General features: G+C 42.4%; 1 protein-coding gene across 3 annotated transcripts in view; it reads right to left on the bottom strand.

Moving 5' to 3' along the window:
- LOC138580194 (C-type lectin domain family 2 member B-like) overlaps positions 1–19,509 on the bottom strand; it is a 128,101-nt gene that overhangs the window by 43,546 nt on the left and 65,046 nt on the right. For all 3 annotated transcript variants that reach the window (XM_069650533.1, XM_069650536.1, XM_069650535.1), the window contains exons 3-4: positions 18,224–18,435; positions 7,115–7,218 (exon numbers count right to left, since the gene is read on the bottom strand). In XM_069650533.1, the coding sequence (XP_069506634.1) occupies positions 7,115–7,218; positions 18,224–18,435 (316 nt within the window). The remainder of the gene's footprint in view (positions 1–7,114; positions 7,219–18,223; positions 18,436–19,509) is intronic.

The following is a 19,509-nucleotide window of genomic DNA, read 5'->3' as shown; positions in this document are numbered from 1 at the left end:
AGATCCACTCAATCGTATAATTGCAGAGCTTCCTTTGTTTACACACAAGACATCTCACTAGCGTTTACTTTCTTAATGCCGACACTTTCATACTGTCGAATATTTCTTACAGGCACTGCGCCATGACAATGAACAAGCTTTAGTTGTAAAATTCTTCTTTTAGTTAGGCGAAATGACTTTCCAATCGGTCACTTACCTGAATAAGGACTTCCACGCCTGGAAACGTTGCTTCCCTGTCTCGCGGGCGGTTCAAACAAATGCCTGCGTTGCATCAGTTTCTATTTGCAAACTATGCATAGTCATATAAAGAGGACTGGAAGGAGACTCTGACCTTTCGCAAATTTTTGTTATGATAAAATCACCAGAATATTATCCATGCAGGCTACTACATTGCCCAAACAGCAGTGTTTAGCGTTGCTCTTCATGCGAAATTGCACTGTTAATCTTTTCAAAATGTTTTCTTTTTACATCGGTCACAGTGGCTCCTATCCATTACCAATCCTTTTGTGATTTCTAATAGCCGCAGTCCTGGATTTGTGTATTTTTTATTTAGACACAGCGGGGGGGAGGGTCTTATAGCCTTACATTATGGAAAAGGCAGCTTGTTCCATATTATAACTCAGTGATCCATATAGATGGTGGAGTAATATGATGTATACCAGTCCAAGGGGGGATCTCGCTCTATCCCGCCCCCAATGTGGGGATGATCCCTTAGTTTTTCACAATGAGATTGTTCCATTCAACGGCAATATTGAGTCCCCGTCTCACTGTATCTAAAGTATAGATCCACTTTTGTTCTACCTTGTGTAGGGTGGATGCCATATCTCCACCCCTACTAGGTGGTCTAATGTGTTGTAAAACAAACCACCTCAAATCGGTGTCTTTGTGGCCATGTTGGATAAAATGGTCCACTAGGGGCTTGTCAGGTACCTTATTTCTTATGCAGGATCTATGCTTTCCTATTCTTTGCCTCACCTATCTTGTTGTCTTTCCCACATACATTAATGCGCATGGGCAACTGATGGTATAGATTACATTCTTAGTCCTACAGTTTGTATGAGTTCTTAATTTCCATGTCACTTGTTCATAGTTGAATTCCAATCTTGTTTCTGTGAGTGGGCATGCAACACAGTCGCTACACCTATGATAACCTTCTATCGGGGGTAGGTCCCTCTGGTTCAGAACCGTATGGTCTCTGCTCGCATCTGGGTATGTGTGGACCAGTCTTTGTTTGAGATTCTGGCTTTTCTTGAAAGCAAAAAGGGTTCTTTTATACAGACCCCCTGGTTGTTTGATCAAGTCCCAGTTCCGATTTATGATTTTTTTGAGATTGTTGCAGACTGGATCGAAAGTGGTCACACAGACCAAGCTTTCTTCTTTTTTCTTGTCTTGGGGCTTTAAACACACATCCCGGCTAATATTGGCTGCCCTTTTGAGGTTGTTATTAACCAACTTCCTAGGGTAATCCCTTCCCTTTAATCTTTTTTTTAACTGTGCTGCATGTTGGACAAATACTTGTTTGTCTGTACACTTCCTACGTATCCGTACGAACTGCCCATACGGGAGTTTTTGGTATAGGCCCACCAGATGAAAACTTGTAAAATGTAATAACGTGTTTTTGTCGATGGGTTTTCTGAATAATGTGATGGTTAGCTCGCCTGCAGACTTTCTGATTTTCAAATCTAAAAAACTCACCTCAGTTCTGTTCCATTCCATGGTGAATCTAATACTGGAATTACACGTATTAAGCCATTTCTGAAAAGACATCAGGGAAGCAATCGGACCCCTCCACACCATAAAGACATCATCTATGTACCTATACCAGGCTATAAGACATTGATGTAAATCCAGTTGTTGTTTAAGTGGACTGTTATTTCCAGGTATTTATTTCTCTTCGTAGTTTGCCATAAACAGATTCACCACATAAGGGGCAAAAGTGGCCCTCATACTGACTCCTCTCTTCTGTTTGTATAGATGGTGTCTAAACAGGAAAAATGTCTCAGTCATCGCCAGTCGGGCACATTCAAGGATACACCCTGTAGGAGGACAGCGTGGCGTCGTTCTTTTGTCCAAAAAATCCCCCATTACCTCAAGACATTGCATCTGGGGTATCAAGGTGTACAATGACTCCACGTCCATTGTGACCAGGATGTCTTCTGCTCCAACTTCTAGGTTGTGTGTGATTTGGATCATGTCAGAGGAGTCTTTGACATATGAAGGCATTTTTTCTACAAAGGGTTTTTAAAAAAATTCCGAGTATATGGATAAGGGTTCAAGGAGGGAGTCAATGGCTGAAACGATTGATCTACCAGGCGGGTTTTGAAGGTTTTTATGAATTTTAGGTAAAATGTAGAATGCCGCTCTTTTTGGATGGATTTTATTTAAGGAACGGCTTTCATCTTGACATATCCATGACTCATTCTCTGCATCTGTTGTTAGACTTTTAATTTCTTCCTGTAATATTGCTGTCGGATCACAGTCTAATTTACTGTATGATTCCTCTTCTACTAGTAGATGCAGGCATTCCTTCTCATAATCAGTGGTTTGCATGATAACAATTCCCCCTCCTTTGTCCGCGGGTTTTATCGGGATACCCTGTGTTTCACAGAGTTGCTTGAGACGCTCTCTTTTTTTTGGTCAGATTGTCTTGCGCATAATTCTTCTTATCAATTACTTTTAAAACCTCCTGAGTAACCCCTTATTCAAAGGCCTCTATTTCAGGTGAACAGGTGTGTGGTGGCGGGTTGAAAGTGGATTTTACCCCAAGTCCAGTGACATTGGGTACTGTTTCAGCAGGGTCTCGCTCTCCTCCACTTCCACTGTGATTTTTCGGTAGGAAGGTTTCAAAGTAATATTTTAGGCGTATGTTCCTAAAAAATCTGTGCAGTTCTAGTTCTGTTGTAAAACGATCGGCCTTAGCCACCCACCAGGACAAACGACAAGCCTTTTGACAATAAATCCTGTTCTGTTGTATTCAAGACAAGTGTGGATAGATTGACAATTAGTATCGTGTCTTTATCTCATCTCTCATTGTTGCTCCTATATACATTGTATAGCCTGAAGGATCAGGTTTGGAATCAGGCACCCCTTTTCTGTTTGATTCCCTCATTTATTTAAATGTTTATTGGTTACACTTAAACACTTAAGTCAAGTTAGTTAACCATTTACATTAAAAAGAAGAAACAATCCATGTCCATTTCAACTTATCACAAAACAGAAGGTCTGAAAAACTGCCTTGCTAAACATCACAATTTCCAATAAAAAACATACAAGAAGAAAGAGATTCTCAGCTCCAAAGTTTCAGTTATTAATTTCTCAAACCTTGTCACCGGTTTCACTCTACTTCCAGCCATCTTACCCAACGGATAGATCCTCACACTTATCGAGATAGTTATTTGAGTCAAGGTGCTTAAAAATGACTTCTATCTTCTGTAAAACCGCTAGACATAAGCATACTCGTTCCCCTATCAAAACACCATTGCCACGACAGCAAATTTTAATTAGTAGCCCTATTCGTACAATGAGCCTGTAGAAATTTTATTCGCAAATGTTTGAATTTTTGACAAGCAGTCACAAGATGGCATAAGGTTTCAAATTTCATCTGTCGACCTGCAGAATCTGTAGTACGACTGGTCTGTTATTTGATTTCTAGCCAATTTCAGTTCTCCAGTGGCTAGTAAATTCAAGCGCACTCTCATCAGCATGTCCCTGTAATTTCGAGGAAATTTTGTTAAATACTGAGGCGGTTTGTTTAGACCCTTCTGTTCCAATTCTAGACAATGTCTTATCAAGTCTAGTTTCCTTTTTCTAATGATTTCAATCCAGTCAAACTCTTGAAGTCTGGTTTTGATCTTCATGGCATTTGTTATTAGCACTTCCATGTATTCACCCAGGATTGTTTCAATCCTCTTTGACCAGATTCCAAAGGGGCTATTAGTGAGATTGCTCCTTCCAGCAAAAATGTCAAATGGGGTACCTATTTCAGCCATCATGCATTTTCTGTAAAGCAAAACAGACTTCCAAAGAGCACATGACTCCAAGGACTGAAGCCTGAGCTTATGTCTAATGATTGCAATTGGAAGAGAGTTAGGTAGCCTAAGGGTTTTGCGCCAGAACGTACCTTCTAATAAACCCCACACCTTCCATGAGAGACTAAGCATTCCCTATGAGCCAGAGATCAAAATTGGCACTACCTTTTGTCGATAAAAGGTCAACAAGGGAACAAGAGAGAATCTACAATACAGGTGCAATATTTTTACACCTTGGGCCGACAGCATCTTCATTTTTGTACGCAGTGAAAGAAAGTGGCCATGGTTATCAATGTTTTTATTAATGGCGATACCCAGACACAATAGGGTTTGTACCACTTCTAGTTTTTCACTGCAAGCCCACCACACCAGGTTTTTTTGGTCTGATTTCTGGGCAGACATCATGCTCAGGACTTTTGATTTCTTAACATGAATTTTCATGTAATTATCGACTAAATAATCTATGAAACATTGAATGCCTCTTTGTAGGCCAACTGGAGAATAGTCAGGATTTTCTCTGACAAAACCCCTGTCGATTTGAGTCTTATTCGTATCAATGTATCTGAATACAGGGTTCAGATAGCTTCCAAAAGATCCATGGGGCACTGCCAGTTTCTCAATTTCACCCACAGTTTGGATCTATTTACACAATCAAAAGCTTGTTCCAGATCCATCGATGCCATGCGAATGCAGGTGCGAGATTTTAAGGACTTCTTGTTTAAACATGCCCAGAATAGAAAGATTCAAGCAAGTACCCACTCCTCTTACATAAGTGACATATGTTAACAAGAGAAGTAGTTTATTTCTAAGCCAATCCAATTTAAAAAGGGATTTGAATATCTTTGTTAATGTTACTATGTCTGCAGATTCTTCTAATAAAGATTTCAAATATTGAATAAAGAAATCATGGGGCAGCTAACTGTGGATTCAATCACATTAAAATCGTTGCTGTTCCTAAATGGACAGTTAACTTCTTCTCCAAATAATATTGAGGTAAGCTTATTGAACACTCAAATCTATGAAAAAGCCTTAACACACATTAGTACATTAGCCTTAGTACACATATTATTTTCTATGTTCCATTAGATTTAAACAATGAATATTTAAAGTCTAAATCAGGTGGTCTATTAAGCAGACCTCCACTTAGAGACCTCAAGTGATATGGGTGAGATATTCTTCAGCTAAATGATATAGTACAATTCCAGTACTATAATAGGTTTCTAATGAATTATGCATTGTATATATAGGATTGTTAACATAATGGTAATCAATATCACAGATAACAGTCATCAAACTGGGTTCTTTAAAGATATCATCCAAGCTTCAAAATGTGGTCCTGAAAAATGCATAGTATCCCTTTGACTGAGAAATGTTCGATAGATGCCAACCTGTTCTAAACAGCAAGATGAGTGTACAACTGTTTAGTCCCTAGTGATTATAGAACAGTTAGGGTTTCAGGCATTCAGAAAGGTTTTGCAATTGAACCACTTTTACTTTTTGTTATGAGTCATGTATTTTTCTTTGTTGCTAGCACATTTTTCAAAATGTGATGTAATTAGGACTTTACATAGGCACTTGTCACAGTCTGCATTCATTATATTTTGTACTGCTATAACTTATGTTACATTTTTCATGGTTTTCTCTTCACATATTTATAAATTAAGTGCAATATTTGTACTTCGTCATTACTATGCAGCTATATATTGAAGACTATTTTTCTTTTTTCTTTTCTTGACTGATTTCTGTATTGTTTTCCTGATAATACATATTCAACCATTATTTCACCCAACAAGTGACTTCAGGAAATTGAAAAGATGTATAAGAGAGAGATGGTTGAGCAGGGTGATGCAATAGAGAATTCTTAAGGAGGGAGAGTCAGGATGTGGTTCAATTGCTAGCAGGGTGTACAATCAAATTGTATCTAATTATAAAGAGAATTCTGAACTAAGAGGGGATTGGGGCAGGAGATTGGGGTGTGTGATTTCATCTGAGATGTGGTTGGAAATGTGTGCTAATATAAAGCTTTGCTCTATAAACTTGGAAGAACGTTGAAAGAAAACTAAAATCCTCAACAGAGTCTACAGGAGTCCGGGAAGGATGATGAAAAGAGGTATGGTGGAATCTGACGAATGCTGGTGTTGTAGGAATGACGTAGGTAGCTTGGAATATTTACTCTGGGACTGTATCCAAGTGCGTGGATTTTGGCAGGATTGTGTAATATTTGCCTGCAAATTTTGTCTTTGAATGTTGCTTTGTAATTCAAAACGATGATCTTGGAAGGTGGTGAATTACTTGGGGACCTTTCAGTCTCTGAGAAGAAATTCTTGTTCAGAGGGGCCTGTATAGGCAAAAAGATGACATTAAGGGGCTGAAAATCACAAATTACACCTGTGCTTATGGATTGGATAGAGGAGATGACTTGTCTTGCAAACATGGAGAGAGTAATTTACAGGAGACAAGGGAAAATGACCTTACATGCATAGATTTGGAATAACTTTCTGAATTTCTACTAGTTCTCTGTCTGATTGTAAATATGTATATTTTATTCTGTGTGTAATTGTATTGTTTTTGGTTATTTATCATTGAGGATTAACTGTTGTTGTGTAAAATGTACAAATAAATATTTTTTTTAAAATGTTAACATGTATTTGAATAATTACCATTGAGAGTTTAATTCTTTCCAATAGGAACCATTTTCATATACTTTATGATGTCCGAATTCCTTATTGTTGTACTGGTTATCCCGTTTTGTGATTAAGAATTTTGTGCTTCTTTCTTCATGGTGGCCCACATACATGATATGTGTAGGAGCACTATATTATTTACCCTCTGCATCTTAAGGATAAATGGAGTTGATCCATGTTTTTAAATTCCTTCCACAATTTCCAACATATTACAAAATCGCAGTTTGAGATTTAGCTGCACGCTCATTCATCCCCCTTTCTGCCAAAGTTACACATATAAAACTTGAGACAACATGATTTGTTTTAGGCACTGCACTGAACAATCGAATCCCTCCTTCAAAAGGCTACTGCTGTGACTTGTTCAGGATTTGGAATAAGAGTATGACAAGAGTGAGGACTTACCATACAGTGATGTTTGTTCCATCAACCCATTTCCAAATACCATCTGAATCCTCTTTGAGTCCGATCCAATACTCCCGAACTCCTTTGTGTTTCATTAAGAAGTCCTTCAAATTAGACGAGAGAAAGCACAAAATCAACCTAAGTAAATACTTTACAAATGTTCCACCTGTTTGCTATGTGAACAGGAAGAGAGCTCTCCAACAAACATTAAAAAATTGAGCAAAATTACTTGGTGACATTTTTGTATTTATGAAGAGAGAATTGGCTTAAACATGGGCATTTGATTTTGATGGTCTGATTGGAAGTTTTAAAGAAAATTCAAATCCGATTGTTTGGAAAACTGAAAATCATTCAGACAGCCTGAAAATGGAAATTAGCCGATTTGGAGTAAATTAACATACACCGTTGACGATCTATACATCACACAACCAAGCATTCCCTTGCCCACCAATTGGTTGCACTATTCTAAAGGAGATCATGGGCCTGAATTAAAGCCAAAGCTGTGGTCATAGAACATTTCACAGAGGAATGCCCACATTTGAGCTGCAATGATGGCATGTAAAATCCCAGAAAAACATTAGTCGTAAGGCAGTGTCACTTGACTTAGTTTAAATATTTGCGGTAATAGAGCTGCTAACTACGTTGGAACTAGTTTGCTGTGTATAATCTCGATCATTACATTTTCCTTGACATTCTAAACAATGGTCATATCTAAAGACTGATGTAGTTATATATGGTGAATCAATTGAATGATCATATATGTGACATATGGCTGGCTATCTCCCCACCCCAAAAAGAGTCACAAGGCTCCTGCCATTCTCCTGTGTGATACACAGGGCCTCATTACGAGGTTGGAGGTAGCCATGCCATTACCGCGAAAGGGAAATTACCTGGCCATTCTGACCTTGTAGGGCCCGGTAATTTCCCTTTCGCGGGACCCGGAGCAGGTATGTCCCCATTCCCATTTGAGCCCCCATTGGCTCAATGGGAATGGGGAGATGGTAGCAGCGGTACCATTCTTAACGTTGCTACCATCTAGGTCTGCTCGCAGGTGCCACTATGCACGCCTGGACTGACCAGGCACCCAGAGCGGCACCCGGGAGCAAACTCGTAATGTAGCCTTACTGCAACAGTCGTAATGAGTCCCACAGTCTATTTATGGCCTACGTACAATCTGTTTCAGGTAAATGGACAGCTCTTTTATATACACTAATGTGGTGCATCGTGTTTTTTGTATTCCTGTTTCAATTGTCTCAGATGCCATGGTGCAGGCCGTTTAAACATTATAAGGATTTCTACCAACACTTACATACTCCAGAAAGCTGCAGTCATTGATGAGGCCATCAGTTATGTGAAGACCCCGCCCTTGGGAGCTGCTAAAGTGGGCAGTTGGGATTGAAGTGTGTGAAGAGCAGTTTCTAGAATAGGCTACTAATATATGGATGTTTCTGCAAGGAGAAGCACTGGCAAGAGCTTCCTGTTGTTCTGTGGTTGCTGGTCAGCACTGCACTCCCATTAACATTCCAGTACCTGATTGTACTGATGTGGTTTGTGCAGTGGCTCCTATGGATATGTGCAGTGATCTCTCCTCCGGTCTGGGAGCATCTATTTTATCTGATTCCCACCACATCTCCATTCCCTGCTAACCCTCCCAGTCCACCATATTCATCCCGGCATTCCTGCCCCTCTCTGGTTACAGTCTCACATGCATCCTCCTACGTATCATCTTTACCCCGCTCTCTCTTGATTGCTGCCAATTCCCACATCCCTCCTTCATGGATTCCCGTCGCCCGCTGCCAGGCGTCTTTGCCCTGCCCTTGGGTCCCAGCCTGCCAGTGCCCCTTACCCTCTGCAGAGCTTCACATTGACCTGATTGTTTCTGCAGAGCACGCCCCAGGATTACACCCAGTGCCCAAACAATTGTCTGCTCCTAAGGGTATTTCAGTTCTCAGGGTATGCACTTCTAAAAGATATCCTTTATGGTTGGACTGGCTATTGTGTTGCTTCATATATAACACTGAACATTCATATATTGTACACCACAAAGTCATGTGTTTCTTGGCTCCCTTATGGCAACACCACTTGAAAACCGTGGCCCTCTTTTAATCTCACTCTATATCCAGGTCTGGACACCTTCCTGGCAATTTCTAAGGCATATCCTCTATCTGTGCATTGGTTTGTGTACCTTCCATGTTGGTGTCCATCTTGTTCCAGTATCACTGATTGAGCACTTACCCACTCCACGAAGCTGCCAATCGGCGTTCTGTGTCTATGCCGAGGCATGTGTAGCTTTTTCATGTGGCTGCTGATCCGTGTCCTACATTATTACCGGAGACTGAAAATCTTCCTTGTGGCGCTTATTATTCAAATGGGGCATGTGCCTATTCTAGAACACAAGGACCCTCATCATGGGCATCCAAAGATGCCCTTGAAATGCCACTTGGTCATTATTCTCTTCCGGCAGGGATGAGAGCAACCAGTGGATGTCAGAGGAGTTCCCTTTTCTAATTTGAATTGCTGCCAGGGTAGCATATCAACCTATGGGTTCTGACTGGGATTAAGGGGGAGGGGCGGGTGGAACAGAGATTCTTGGATAACTACATTTCCTTGGTTTGGATGTTAGGGAAAATTCATCTCTACCCATGTCCTCCAAATAAAATTCAAATGTTTAAAACATTCGTTTTTAGTCACTATATATGGATAAACGTGCTTCAAAATGCACCGATTGGCGCCTCCAAACTTTCCATAGAGGGATTGGGGTTTCTAGCTTCTCGTTCTATGCAATATGGGGCCACTCTTAAAACCTTTCAAACCAGAGCCCCTTTGGGGTCCTACTCCACCCCTGAATATGTCCCGAGCTGGTCACAGCATTTGTTAGCGGAACATTTGCAGCCTTTTCGACCATTTGATCGGCCCAGCAATCTCAAAGGTTCCCAGTTAATGTCCATGTTGGAAAAACATAGCTGGCCCTGCATTTGGGCTCTGGGCTTTAAGAAGCGTAATACTGGCATAGCTCCAAAGCCAGGTTTAAACTCTTTGCAAACAACTGACTGAGGCCTCCTGCTCTTCACTTTGCCAGCAACCTGCACAAACATGCATTATAACTTTCCTGTACGTTGCTTATAAGAACTTGTGAGAAACTAGTGGGATTATGGGAATAATAGGCCTTTCTAAGAACTTAAATGACATCCAAATATTGATTCCATTCTTACAATTTTTTTTAAAGATGCCAGTAGGAGTTTTGTAAGATCTTACATGATTCAGAGAGGATCCCCAGAAGAAAATCAATAAGAAATGTTTGTATGGGAAGGCATTCATCTAACCAGTAAAGATCTCTTAAGAGCAAGAGTTTAAGAACATTAGTGAGGCTTCTTAGTGTCCCGCTCCCATGCATTCAGAAAGGGTAGTTCTTATTGAACAAAAAGTGAGACTACCCGGTAACTGTGTTACAAAGAAAATAGAGAAGAGCAGGGATTTGCAACCTATGGATCTTTAGATGTTTTGCACTAGAACGCCCATGATCCCTCACCATTAACTAAGCTGTATATGGCTGATGGAAGTTGTAGTCCAAAACATCTGGAGAGGCATAAATTGCATAACCCTCCAATAGACTTCGTAAGTATGCATGCTGCAGGCTAAAGAGTTTCTTGCAAAATTTCAAAATGATTTTACTTGCGCTCTTAATTTCATCATAGCAAAGAAAATAAGCTGGTTGCACAGACATTGATAAGGCATCATCGAAACTAAGTGTCTTGCGATATATCTTACGCTGGTAGACCATGGTCATCAGCTAGGTAGAAACTCTAAATGCTCACTTAAGACACTGATCTAATATTAATGGCTTCCAACTAAGCAAACCTCCATGTTATCAACATGTCCAATGCCATTTGCGAGCGGTGCAACCAGTTTAATTTTTATTACTTCTATTCTGGGACTAGCAGTTTTGTATTTTCCATTAAAAATCTTGGCCAGGAGGAAAAGAAAAGAAAAACAGGACTGGGTGAGCATGTCCCGAATTACCGGGGCATGTTGCTTGCTATGGACATGCTTCTGCCCACGGTCCAGGTCCAGCCCAACTGGCCTCACCTGGCAGGATGTCGTATATGACCGGATGTCCATCCCGCCCTTCCAGAGGCCGAGCCACTCTAGAAATGTACGCCGACCCGACTCTCTCCTCACGACCCCGACCGGTCCGTGAGTAACTCTTCTGTTTTTATGCAGCTCGATCACTTTGATTTCAAGCTTTCTTCACCCAATTATTCAAAGAAATGCTTTTACTGGCGAATCGCCTAGGTAAGAGGATTTAGTCTGTAGGGAAAACAGTGAAATGTGGAGATATAGGACGCATGTGCTTGCCATTAAGGATTTAACTTCTTAGCACTACATGTAAAATGCATCCACTCATTATGTGCAGTTTGCTGCCAAGAAAATAATTAAACCCTCTTGGGTAATCAGTTAGCACTAGATGAAAAGGATGGCGGAGAAGGTGGCAAAACTTAAAATGATGAACTTTTTAAGGCATGTTGTTCCGTTCATTTCTCCATGCCCCTGCCCGTCCCTCATGCCCATATAAGGGGCTCTCAGTAACAGTAGGCACAAGGCAAACACACCCCATGTTTATTTGTCAATGAGTGCCAGTGATCTGTAGGGCATGCGACAGTCCTCCCAGTAACTCACCATGGGGCTTTTATTTACATCAAAACTGATTTTTGAGGCAATCTCAGGCATGGTGTCTGGACTGTAGAGGTGCCTGGCTTGACTTCAGCGATCTACATGCTGCCCGTGTCAGGTGTGAGATTCTCAGTCTTCTTACTTTTGGTTTAAAGGTGTCACGCTAGTGAAATCAAGTGAGGCTAAAATATTGGTATGAGATTGCAGAGAGATGGATTAGGAGGATCGGCACATAGACTGTGAGTGTTCGTTGGCTTTAACCCATCCATTATCTACGAACGGTCATAATAACACTTCTGAGCATTTTACCCAAACCACGCCCACAGAGGTCTCCTTCAGCTACTGGCTGTTTAGTGTTACTGTGTATGGAAGCTTCAGCCCATAATGGGTTTATGGTCTTTCCAACAAAATCTTTCCAACAAAAGTTTTTTTCCATCGAAAATTATCCATCGAAAATGTTTGCATCCAATGCATTTTTTTGTACTGTTATATTTTTGGGGGGTCCCTCCTAACCCCCCGTTTTTTTACCCTTAAAAACCCACCCCAACGAAACGTGACCTGAAAGTCTTTGTTCCTTTTCTATTAGACTTTTATCGATTGAACAGTTCCTTTTAGTAAAAAATAAGAAAACAAGGAAACAAACTCTGATTCAAGCGGACCCAATGAGTCACCCTAATTCTTCAAACTGAGGGAGACCGAGAAGTACAAGCAGACATATACGAACAGCATTCAGCCGTTTCTCTGAGTTGCCCATGTTATTGCGTCGTTCAGGTTCCGTGAGGAGGGCAGCAAATAAATAAATAAATGTGCAGTGTCTGGTGCAACACTGATCTTGTCTAAAGAAGGGAAAGGCATCCATTATTGACGTATGCAATGTCACTTCTTTCAGTCGCAGGTCTTCCCGCCCACGACTCTCTCATCATAACATTTGTTTAATGAACACATCGTAATCACGGCACTACTTCAATGAGCATCCATATAGCCCCTCAGCTTGGCCGGAGCCCTTTGGTGCTCCCATCGTGGGTATCGGGATGGTTGTTCCATAGTGGATTGTGTAGGATCCATATTTGACTGCCGTTCAGTAATATCTTCCTGGAAATCACCTCCTTCTCTGGCTTAGTCAACCACTAGGCTCTCGGAAGGATTTAGAATCATCCCCCAGGGTACTACTCACATCATCTTCTTCCCAGATCTCTGATACCCTTTGGCTTAGTCAACCACTGGAATCTCGGGAGGATTTAGAATCATCCCCCAGGGTACTACTCACATCATCTTCTTCCCAGATCTCTGATACCCTTTGGCTTAGTCAACCACTGGAATCTCAGGAGGATTTAGAATCATCCCCCAGGGTACTACTCACATCATCTTCTTCCCAGATTTACGATACTCTTGTCGCAAGCCGATTGTCAGGGTTTCTGAACTTGCAGAACCAGCTGCAGGTCCTGGTCACTGTGGGCCCGTTGCCTCTGGAGGAAACCTTTGCTTCCTTAGGTTCTACGACTGTCCCAGGAGCTGTCTTATGAGGGAGACAGAGCTTGTTTTGCAGTTGCCGATTGTGTACGAGCACCTGATCCCCCTACTACTATGTATGCATTTCTGGGTGCACTTTGGCTTCTCTCTTGTTGGTTGGTCTGTACGTGTTTTTGACGTACCTGTTCAACATCAATCATTCTTAGCTGTCTGGACTCATGGTCCAGTTTGAGCAAGTGCACTATCCTCTTGGGATGGCAGTCCAGAGAGCACGGACTTCGATAAGAAAGGGGATGCAAATCCATTTTTTTTCCAGAATCCGTATGAGCACTTCGGCAACCGTACTTGACACAAATCTAAATTCTGGGTACTCAGAGAATTCATTGAGCATGACGAGAATGTGAGTGGTAAGTTGCACTGTTCCAAAATCAATACTTAGAACTTGCAATATGGCAGTGGCTCTCTGGGGAGACTCAAAGATGTGGTGACATGTCAAACGCTGCTTGATACCACCAGCAGCTGGCTAGGAGTAGGTCCACCTCGTTTTTGAGTTCAGGAAACCACACATTTTCCCAAAGTCTGGCTTAGCTCTTGCTGGCCTCCTGATTTCCCAAGTGAGCTTAGTGGAATACCTACGGAATAAACTCTGAAGGGATGACCAGTCTGGACCCCAGTAGTTGGCCCCCCTCCTAGCCTGCTGACAGTTCAGCTTGAAAGGTTTGGAAATGCTGGGTTGCAGCTGCTCATCAGTTGTGTTTGGAAAGGAATTGCCCAGTAGCCAATTGTTGGAGGACTCTTGCATTCCCTCTTGTAGTGCCGGAGCTGTTGCTCTTTCCTGTAGTGACCACTGCCATCCCACAGAATGTTGACAAGCTCTTTAATTTCATCATCAATGTCTTCATCCACAGGTGTCTTGGATGAAGAGTACCTTCATAAATAATCAGTGGGTTATATGTGCACCTGCCCAAAACCAAGTCTAATGGGTGACTGTAATGGGGTGACCAAAAATTTACAAATGGAAATGGTGACATCCCAACGGAACAGCCAGCTTTCCAAGTTCTGTTTTTGAGTATTGTTGTTCTGTGGCTTATGCTAGGGGTCCTGCAAGAAACCCGAGGGAATTCTCCCAGGTCGACCTCATGAATCCCTTATTCAGGTGGCCAGGGAAGGGCTGGTGCTCTCAGATCCCAACCCTGGGGGTGGATGAGCGAGGGAGGATCACCTGGGTAGGGGAGCCCGGGGTTGTACTCTGGGAAATGCCCCAGGTGAGATGCGGTACTATACCAGAGAAAGGGACGAGGTCCCCAAGGCTTTTATGGGCTGTAGTAAATCGACCTCCCGTCCACCCGATAAACTTCCCTTTCAAGAATCAACCATCCCCTCCGCCTCTGCTGAATCTATTATATACCCTGTTGTATTCAGAAACCATCTTTCTCAGAATCCTTGCTTTTCTGTTCCCTATCTAAATACTCCCAATCATTCTACTTCACGTCCCTCTAATTATTAATTCCCAAAACCCCAGTATACTGCATTGATAGAATACTACGATTCCCACAATCCCCTCAGTTAATTCCATGATTCCAGCTACTCCTGTTTGCTTCACAAACCCTACCAATCCTGTCCCTCTGATTGTCATCTTCCAAAATCCCAATCTGTTATGACAGAATACTGCCGTTCCCACAATCCCCTATGTTCTGTTCTCCATCCTAGTCATTCTCGTCCATTTTGCAAATCTTGCCCATCATACCCTGTAGGATACTCAAATTCTCCAACTTCTCCCCTCCCTGACACAAACACCTTTGCACAACAGACTTGTAATAAAACTGTTTACCTGACATGTCTCGACACAAGGGTCAGGCAAAGTCAGGCAATTGACTTAAATCACACACACCTGACAGCCCTTCCTTTTCCCCATAGGGATAAAAGGTGGAGCAAGAGAGCACAGTACGAGCAAGACGAGCACGACAGACAACACGACGAGGTGGCTAATCAGGCGCTGCAGTTCAAGAGAAGGAGAAAGGCGGCAGGAATTGAGAGAGTGGCGAGGAGAGAAGTGACCTTGACCTTTTCATTCCAAACCTGCAGAACCTTCGAGGAAGAAAGCATAAGACCACGAACAATAGCACAAGTGTTGTGAGCAGATGTCAACGGTACACAGAGAAAGTCTATGCCGATAAGCAGGAGCGAGGGAAGTCACGGTACCGGTCTTGACTCTAATGAAGAAGAAAATCCAAGCAGTTCATCACAGCCGGTGAGTCGAAGGGGAAATGATAAGAACCGGCCTGTGTTGAGTGAGAATCACAAAGTGGCAAGTTTGAACCACGTTCAATGGACTATAGATAACTGTTAAAGTATTAAAGGGGAGACCAGCTACCGAAGGAAACCAGCACGATGTGGGTGCTAACTCAAGAGACTCTGATCGATCCCCATCTGAGGAAAACTACAAATACCAGAAGGCCATAGGCGGGCCACCGAAATAGGTCAAAGTGGTCATACCTAGGGTCAAGAAAAATCCCTGTACAATCGAAAGACTGATCTACAAATTGTGTGAACGAAAGGGAGGTGAATCCCGGAAACGATTGTGTATGTGAAGTTGGCAAGAGTGAACCCGACCTAGGGATGCAGACGAGAGGGGTGAAGCTATCCGAACCCGACCGAGGGGTATCTGGGGGTGAAGCCATCACCCAAGTACTGACAATCAAGAGGGGTCCGAGCCCGGCCGAGGGAGATCCGGGGGTGTAGCTATTATCTAAAGTTCATTGGGAAGAGAACTGATATGAAAATTGAGGAACACGATAAGTGGGGGGTCGGCGCCCAGAAGAGGGGGACCCAGGGGTGAGGCCATCACCCTACGTGAAACTGTGGTTAACAATTGAGAAGGGTCAGCGCCCAGAAGAGGGGGACCCAGAGGGTGAACCATTATCACCCTAAAGAACATTCATTTGGTTAAAGGAACTTTTGTTTTAGACATTTTGAACACGTTAGGCCCTCGAAGGCAAGAGACTTTCAAAGGAAAGAAGACTTGGCCATTGGCCATCGACGATTCTGGGAGCTGCCGTTGGAACTTTTGTCTCATGCTGGAGAAGCCCCAGTATTGTACTGTGCTCCAAGCTCCCATTTTACCTCATTCACAAAATGTGGGGAAGGGAGACCCAGGCCACTGCATCCTGACATACTATTTGAGAACACTTCTTTCTTTTCTTGAGAACTATCCCGCACCCCTTTTTGTATTAGTTGTAAGGTTTGGCAATAGGTTTCTTAGTATAGGCTCTTTTATTTTGACACAACGCCACTAGGACTTCCTAATTTTTCATTTCATAGCCGGCACTTGCTCCCATCTTAGATTTCAGTTTCGCACAGGTGTTTTTTCCAACCTGCAAACAGTTTAATTAACACCCTTGACCTCTGAGCATCTTGTGTCTGCCATACTTGCTGCCATCATGAGTTCCTTACTGTTCCCATGTGGCAATACTGTTCAGCTGAACTAGGACTGCCCCCAAACCACCAGATGAAGTCTACTATGAACTCTGACTATCTGGAGGGGTCAAAGAATGCCATGGCCGGGATCTTCGGCCAGACGGGTTTGGTATGTTTGAATGGAGCTTGTTCCTTTGGGCTCCACACCTATTCGTGTTCTTTATGAGGGCTCGCAAAGGCTCAGTCTGCGTGGCTAGGTTGGAAATAAAGTGGCAACAGATGTTCTCCCTATGCATACTGAAATCAGCACTTGGAAAATTCAAGAGAAATTGAGGAAGAATCATAATAATGAGAATACTATCAAATAAAAGACTAGCCCATTCCAAATATGAACATGCAGTCTTTGACTAATGTTCTAATGCTGCACAGATGGGCTGTGCCTCAGACTCTAAGAAAAAGTAATTTTCTATTTTAATGTCTTGAGGCTGAAACACTGTGTGTCGACATCTTGTTCACGCAATGTTAAGAGATGCATTGTAAAATTGAACATTTAATGTGGTCAGATTCAGGGTGCACTCCAATTGCAAGGTTGTTACCAGAGAGACAACAGCAGAATCACCCTTCAACTATTTCATTGCACATATGTGAGGGAAGAATCACTTGATTGCTTTTGTTAGTTTTTCCTGTGTGTAGTCCAATGTTAGTTATTGTATGTCATCACTCTTATCTGTTGAGATTTAACATGTATGTCAATTGTTTATGTATTGAGTCGTCCTGGCTCTCCTACATGTATATTTCTTTGCACATGCATGCTATAGACAGTTTTTAACAAGAATATGATCAATCAATACAATGTTTTGTGATAGAAAGTTAAATGTAATGCGTGTGAATGTATGTCTATCCAGAAAACGTACCCTAATCATTGATGTACATGGGAGATCAGGGCCGTAACCAGGTACCTCTTGATGCTTAGGTCCTGATAGGCCGCTCATAATGGTCACAGGTGGATTCACAATGTAATATAGTCTTACAGCATTGTTAGCCTCTCTGTGTGCAGCTTTGTAAGAAGATGGCACAGTATTTAGTGGGATAGAGGGAGAGGCAGATGCAAAACCTGTAGTGTTGATATGTGCAAGTCAGAATAGCCTGGTACTGAGGTGTATTCTATGGGTTTGGCAGAGACACTTGGGCACGAAGGAACAGCCCGGATCTGAAGGCTAACGTGCTTTGGGTACGGTCATTTCTGTATCTATAACGCTTTCCACCTCTTCATGATGGCGTAAGCGGATCACTGTGGTTACTACGACTACTCCTCTCTGGTCACCTACTCAATAATACAAACAGTCTTCCCTTGACTTGCTTCATTCTGTTGTCTTCACAAGCCTGGTCGCTGAATGCAAGCACTAACTAACTTCAGTACTACTGGTTGGAAGCCGAGGTCAAAGGTTGTCCAGTCTTGGGGGACAGAGAATGGTATATGACTAAAGGTCTTTTGAGGCGGCTTAGCGTAGATGGAGAGTGAGTGGGCAAGTGCAGCTATGAGCGTCTTACCAGTTCAACGTCTGTTTCAAAGACCGCCAAAGACGAATTGTAGGCAGTGCATACAGCGTTGCAGGTCGCCCAGTCGCCTTCCTTCTTGGAGAAGTTGTAGCATTTCCCACGGTACCAAACCCATCCGTCAGGACATACTGGAAGGATAACAGCTTTTTCCGCACCCCCATCATGTTTTAGATTCTCTGGATTTCTGTGGTTTCTCGATACAACTTTGAATACAAGAAAGAATAAACTGTGAATGGGCAGCAGTGTGTCCTGGTTCTAAAATGCCCATGTAATATGCCAACCCACACACAACCCAACAATTGTATCCAATTAACAAACATGAAAACAATTGGCTTGGTGATTTTCAATTAATAAAGTGAAGTGGCACGCTTTCTCAAACTAGACACACATATCAATATATGCACAAGCATTCATTCATTATGCGAATCAATAAGTGTGACGTGTGCAGGTCACAATGCAAGAATAATCCATACTTGTGTCAAAACATAAATGCATACAAAAGTTACACAAAGGTACACAAATCAACCCCACAGTGCAAGGATTGTCTTTTTGCTGACCTCAGTGCAAACGGAAACAAGGGGATTGTTAAAGAAGTAACTCCGCCCTAACGCCAGGAGAGAATTATTTGATGCCTAAAAGGTTGCTACGAGTACTCCTACTTACTATAAATAAATCAGAGTTACTCATAGTAACTTTTTGGGGAATCAAATAACCCTCTCTTTAATCGGACCCTTCTTTCCAGCATCTGTATTTGGTTTTGGTTGCAGTAACTTTATTGTAATTGTAAACCAGTTCAGCAAAATTGTAACAATTTCTTTAGTTTTTAGTTCCTGCACAAAGACAGATATTGTCTGGGATGTACATCAGTAGTAACTGAAGGGTGTCACGGACGAGGGTCAAAAGACAACTTAAAGCCAGTTCATGTGCTACAACCAGGGCCGGCCCTAGAGGTGGCAACGCCCCGGGTAGCATAACAAAAATCTTCCCCCACACACCTCTGCACCGATGGTCATGCGGCGGTGGCACATAATTGCCGTTGATGCGAAAAGGGGGCCGTATTTAATTTAAATAGCTTAGTGGAGACCTTGAAAGACTCCCCCGAGCTGGCATAGCAAGAAGCTAATGGCACCCCAGGCTGTCACATGGATGGCCCTGCTCTGGCTACAACTTCTTTATTCTTGTTCCGCCTAAAATGGCTTGGGCTATGAAACAATGGTGGAAGGGTTTTCCCATAATAGACCTGTCCTAACCTAGCTCTTCAGACCCGTAGTCCTCAG

This window comes from Ambystoma mexicanum, chromosome 3p (genome assembly GCF_040938575.1).
Source record: "Ambystoma mexicanum isolate Mex_15411 chromosome 3p, UKY_AmexF1_1, whole genome shotgun sequence".
NCBI lineage: Eukaryota > Metazoa > Chordata > Amphibia > Caudata > Ambystomatidae > Ambystoma > Ambystoma mexicanum.
Note: the sequence above shows the minus strand (reverse complement) of the source record. Positions and strands in the feature narration are given on the sequence as shown.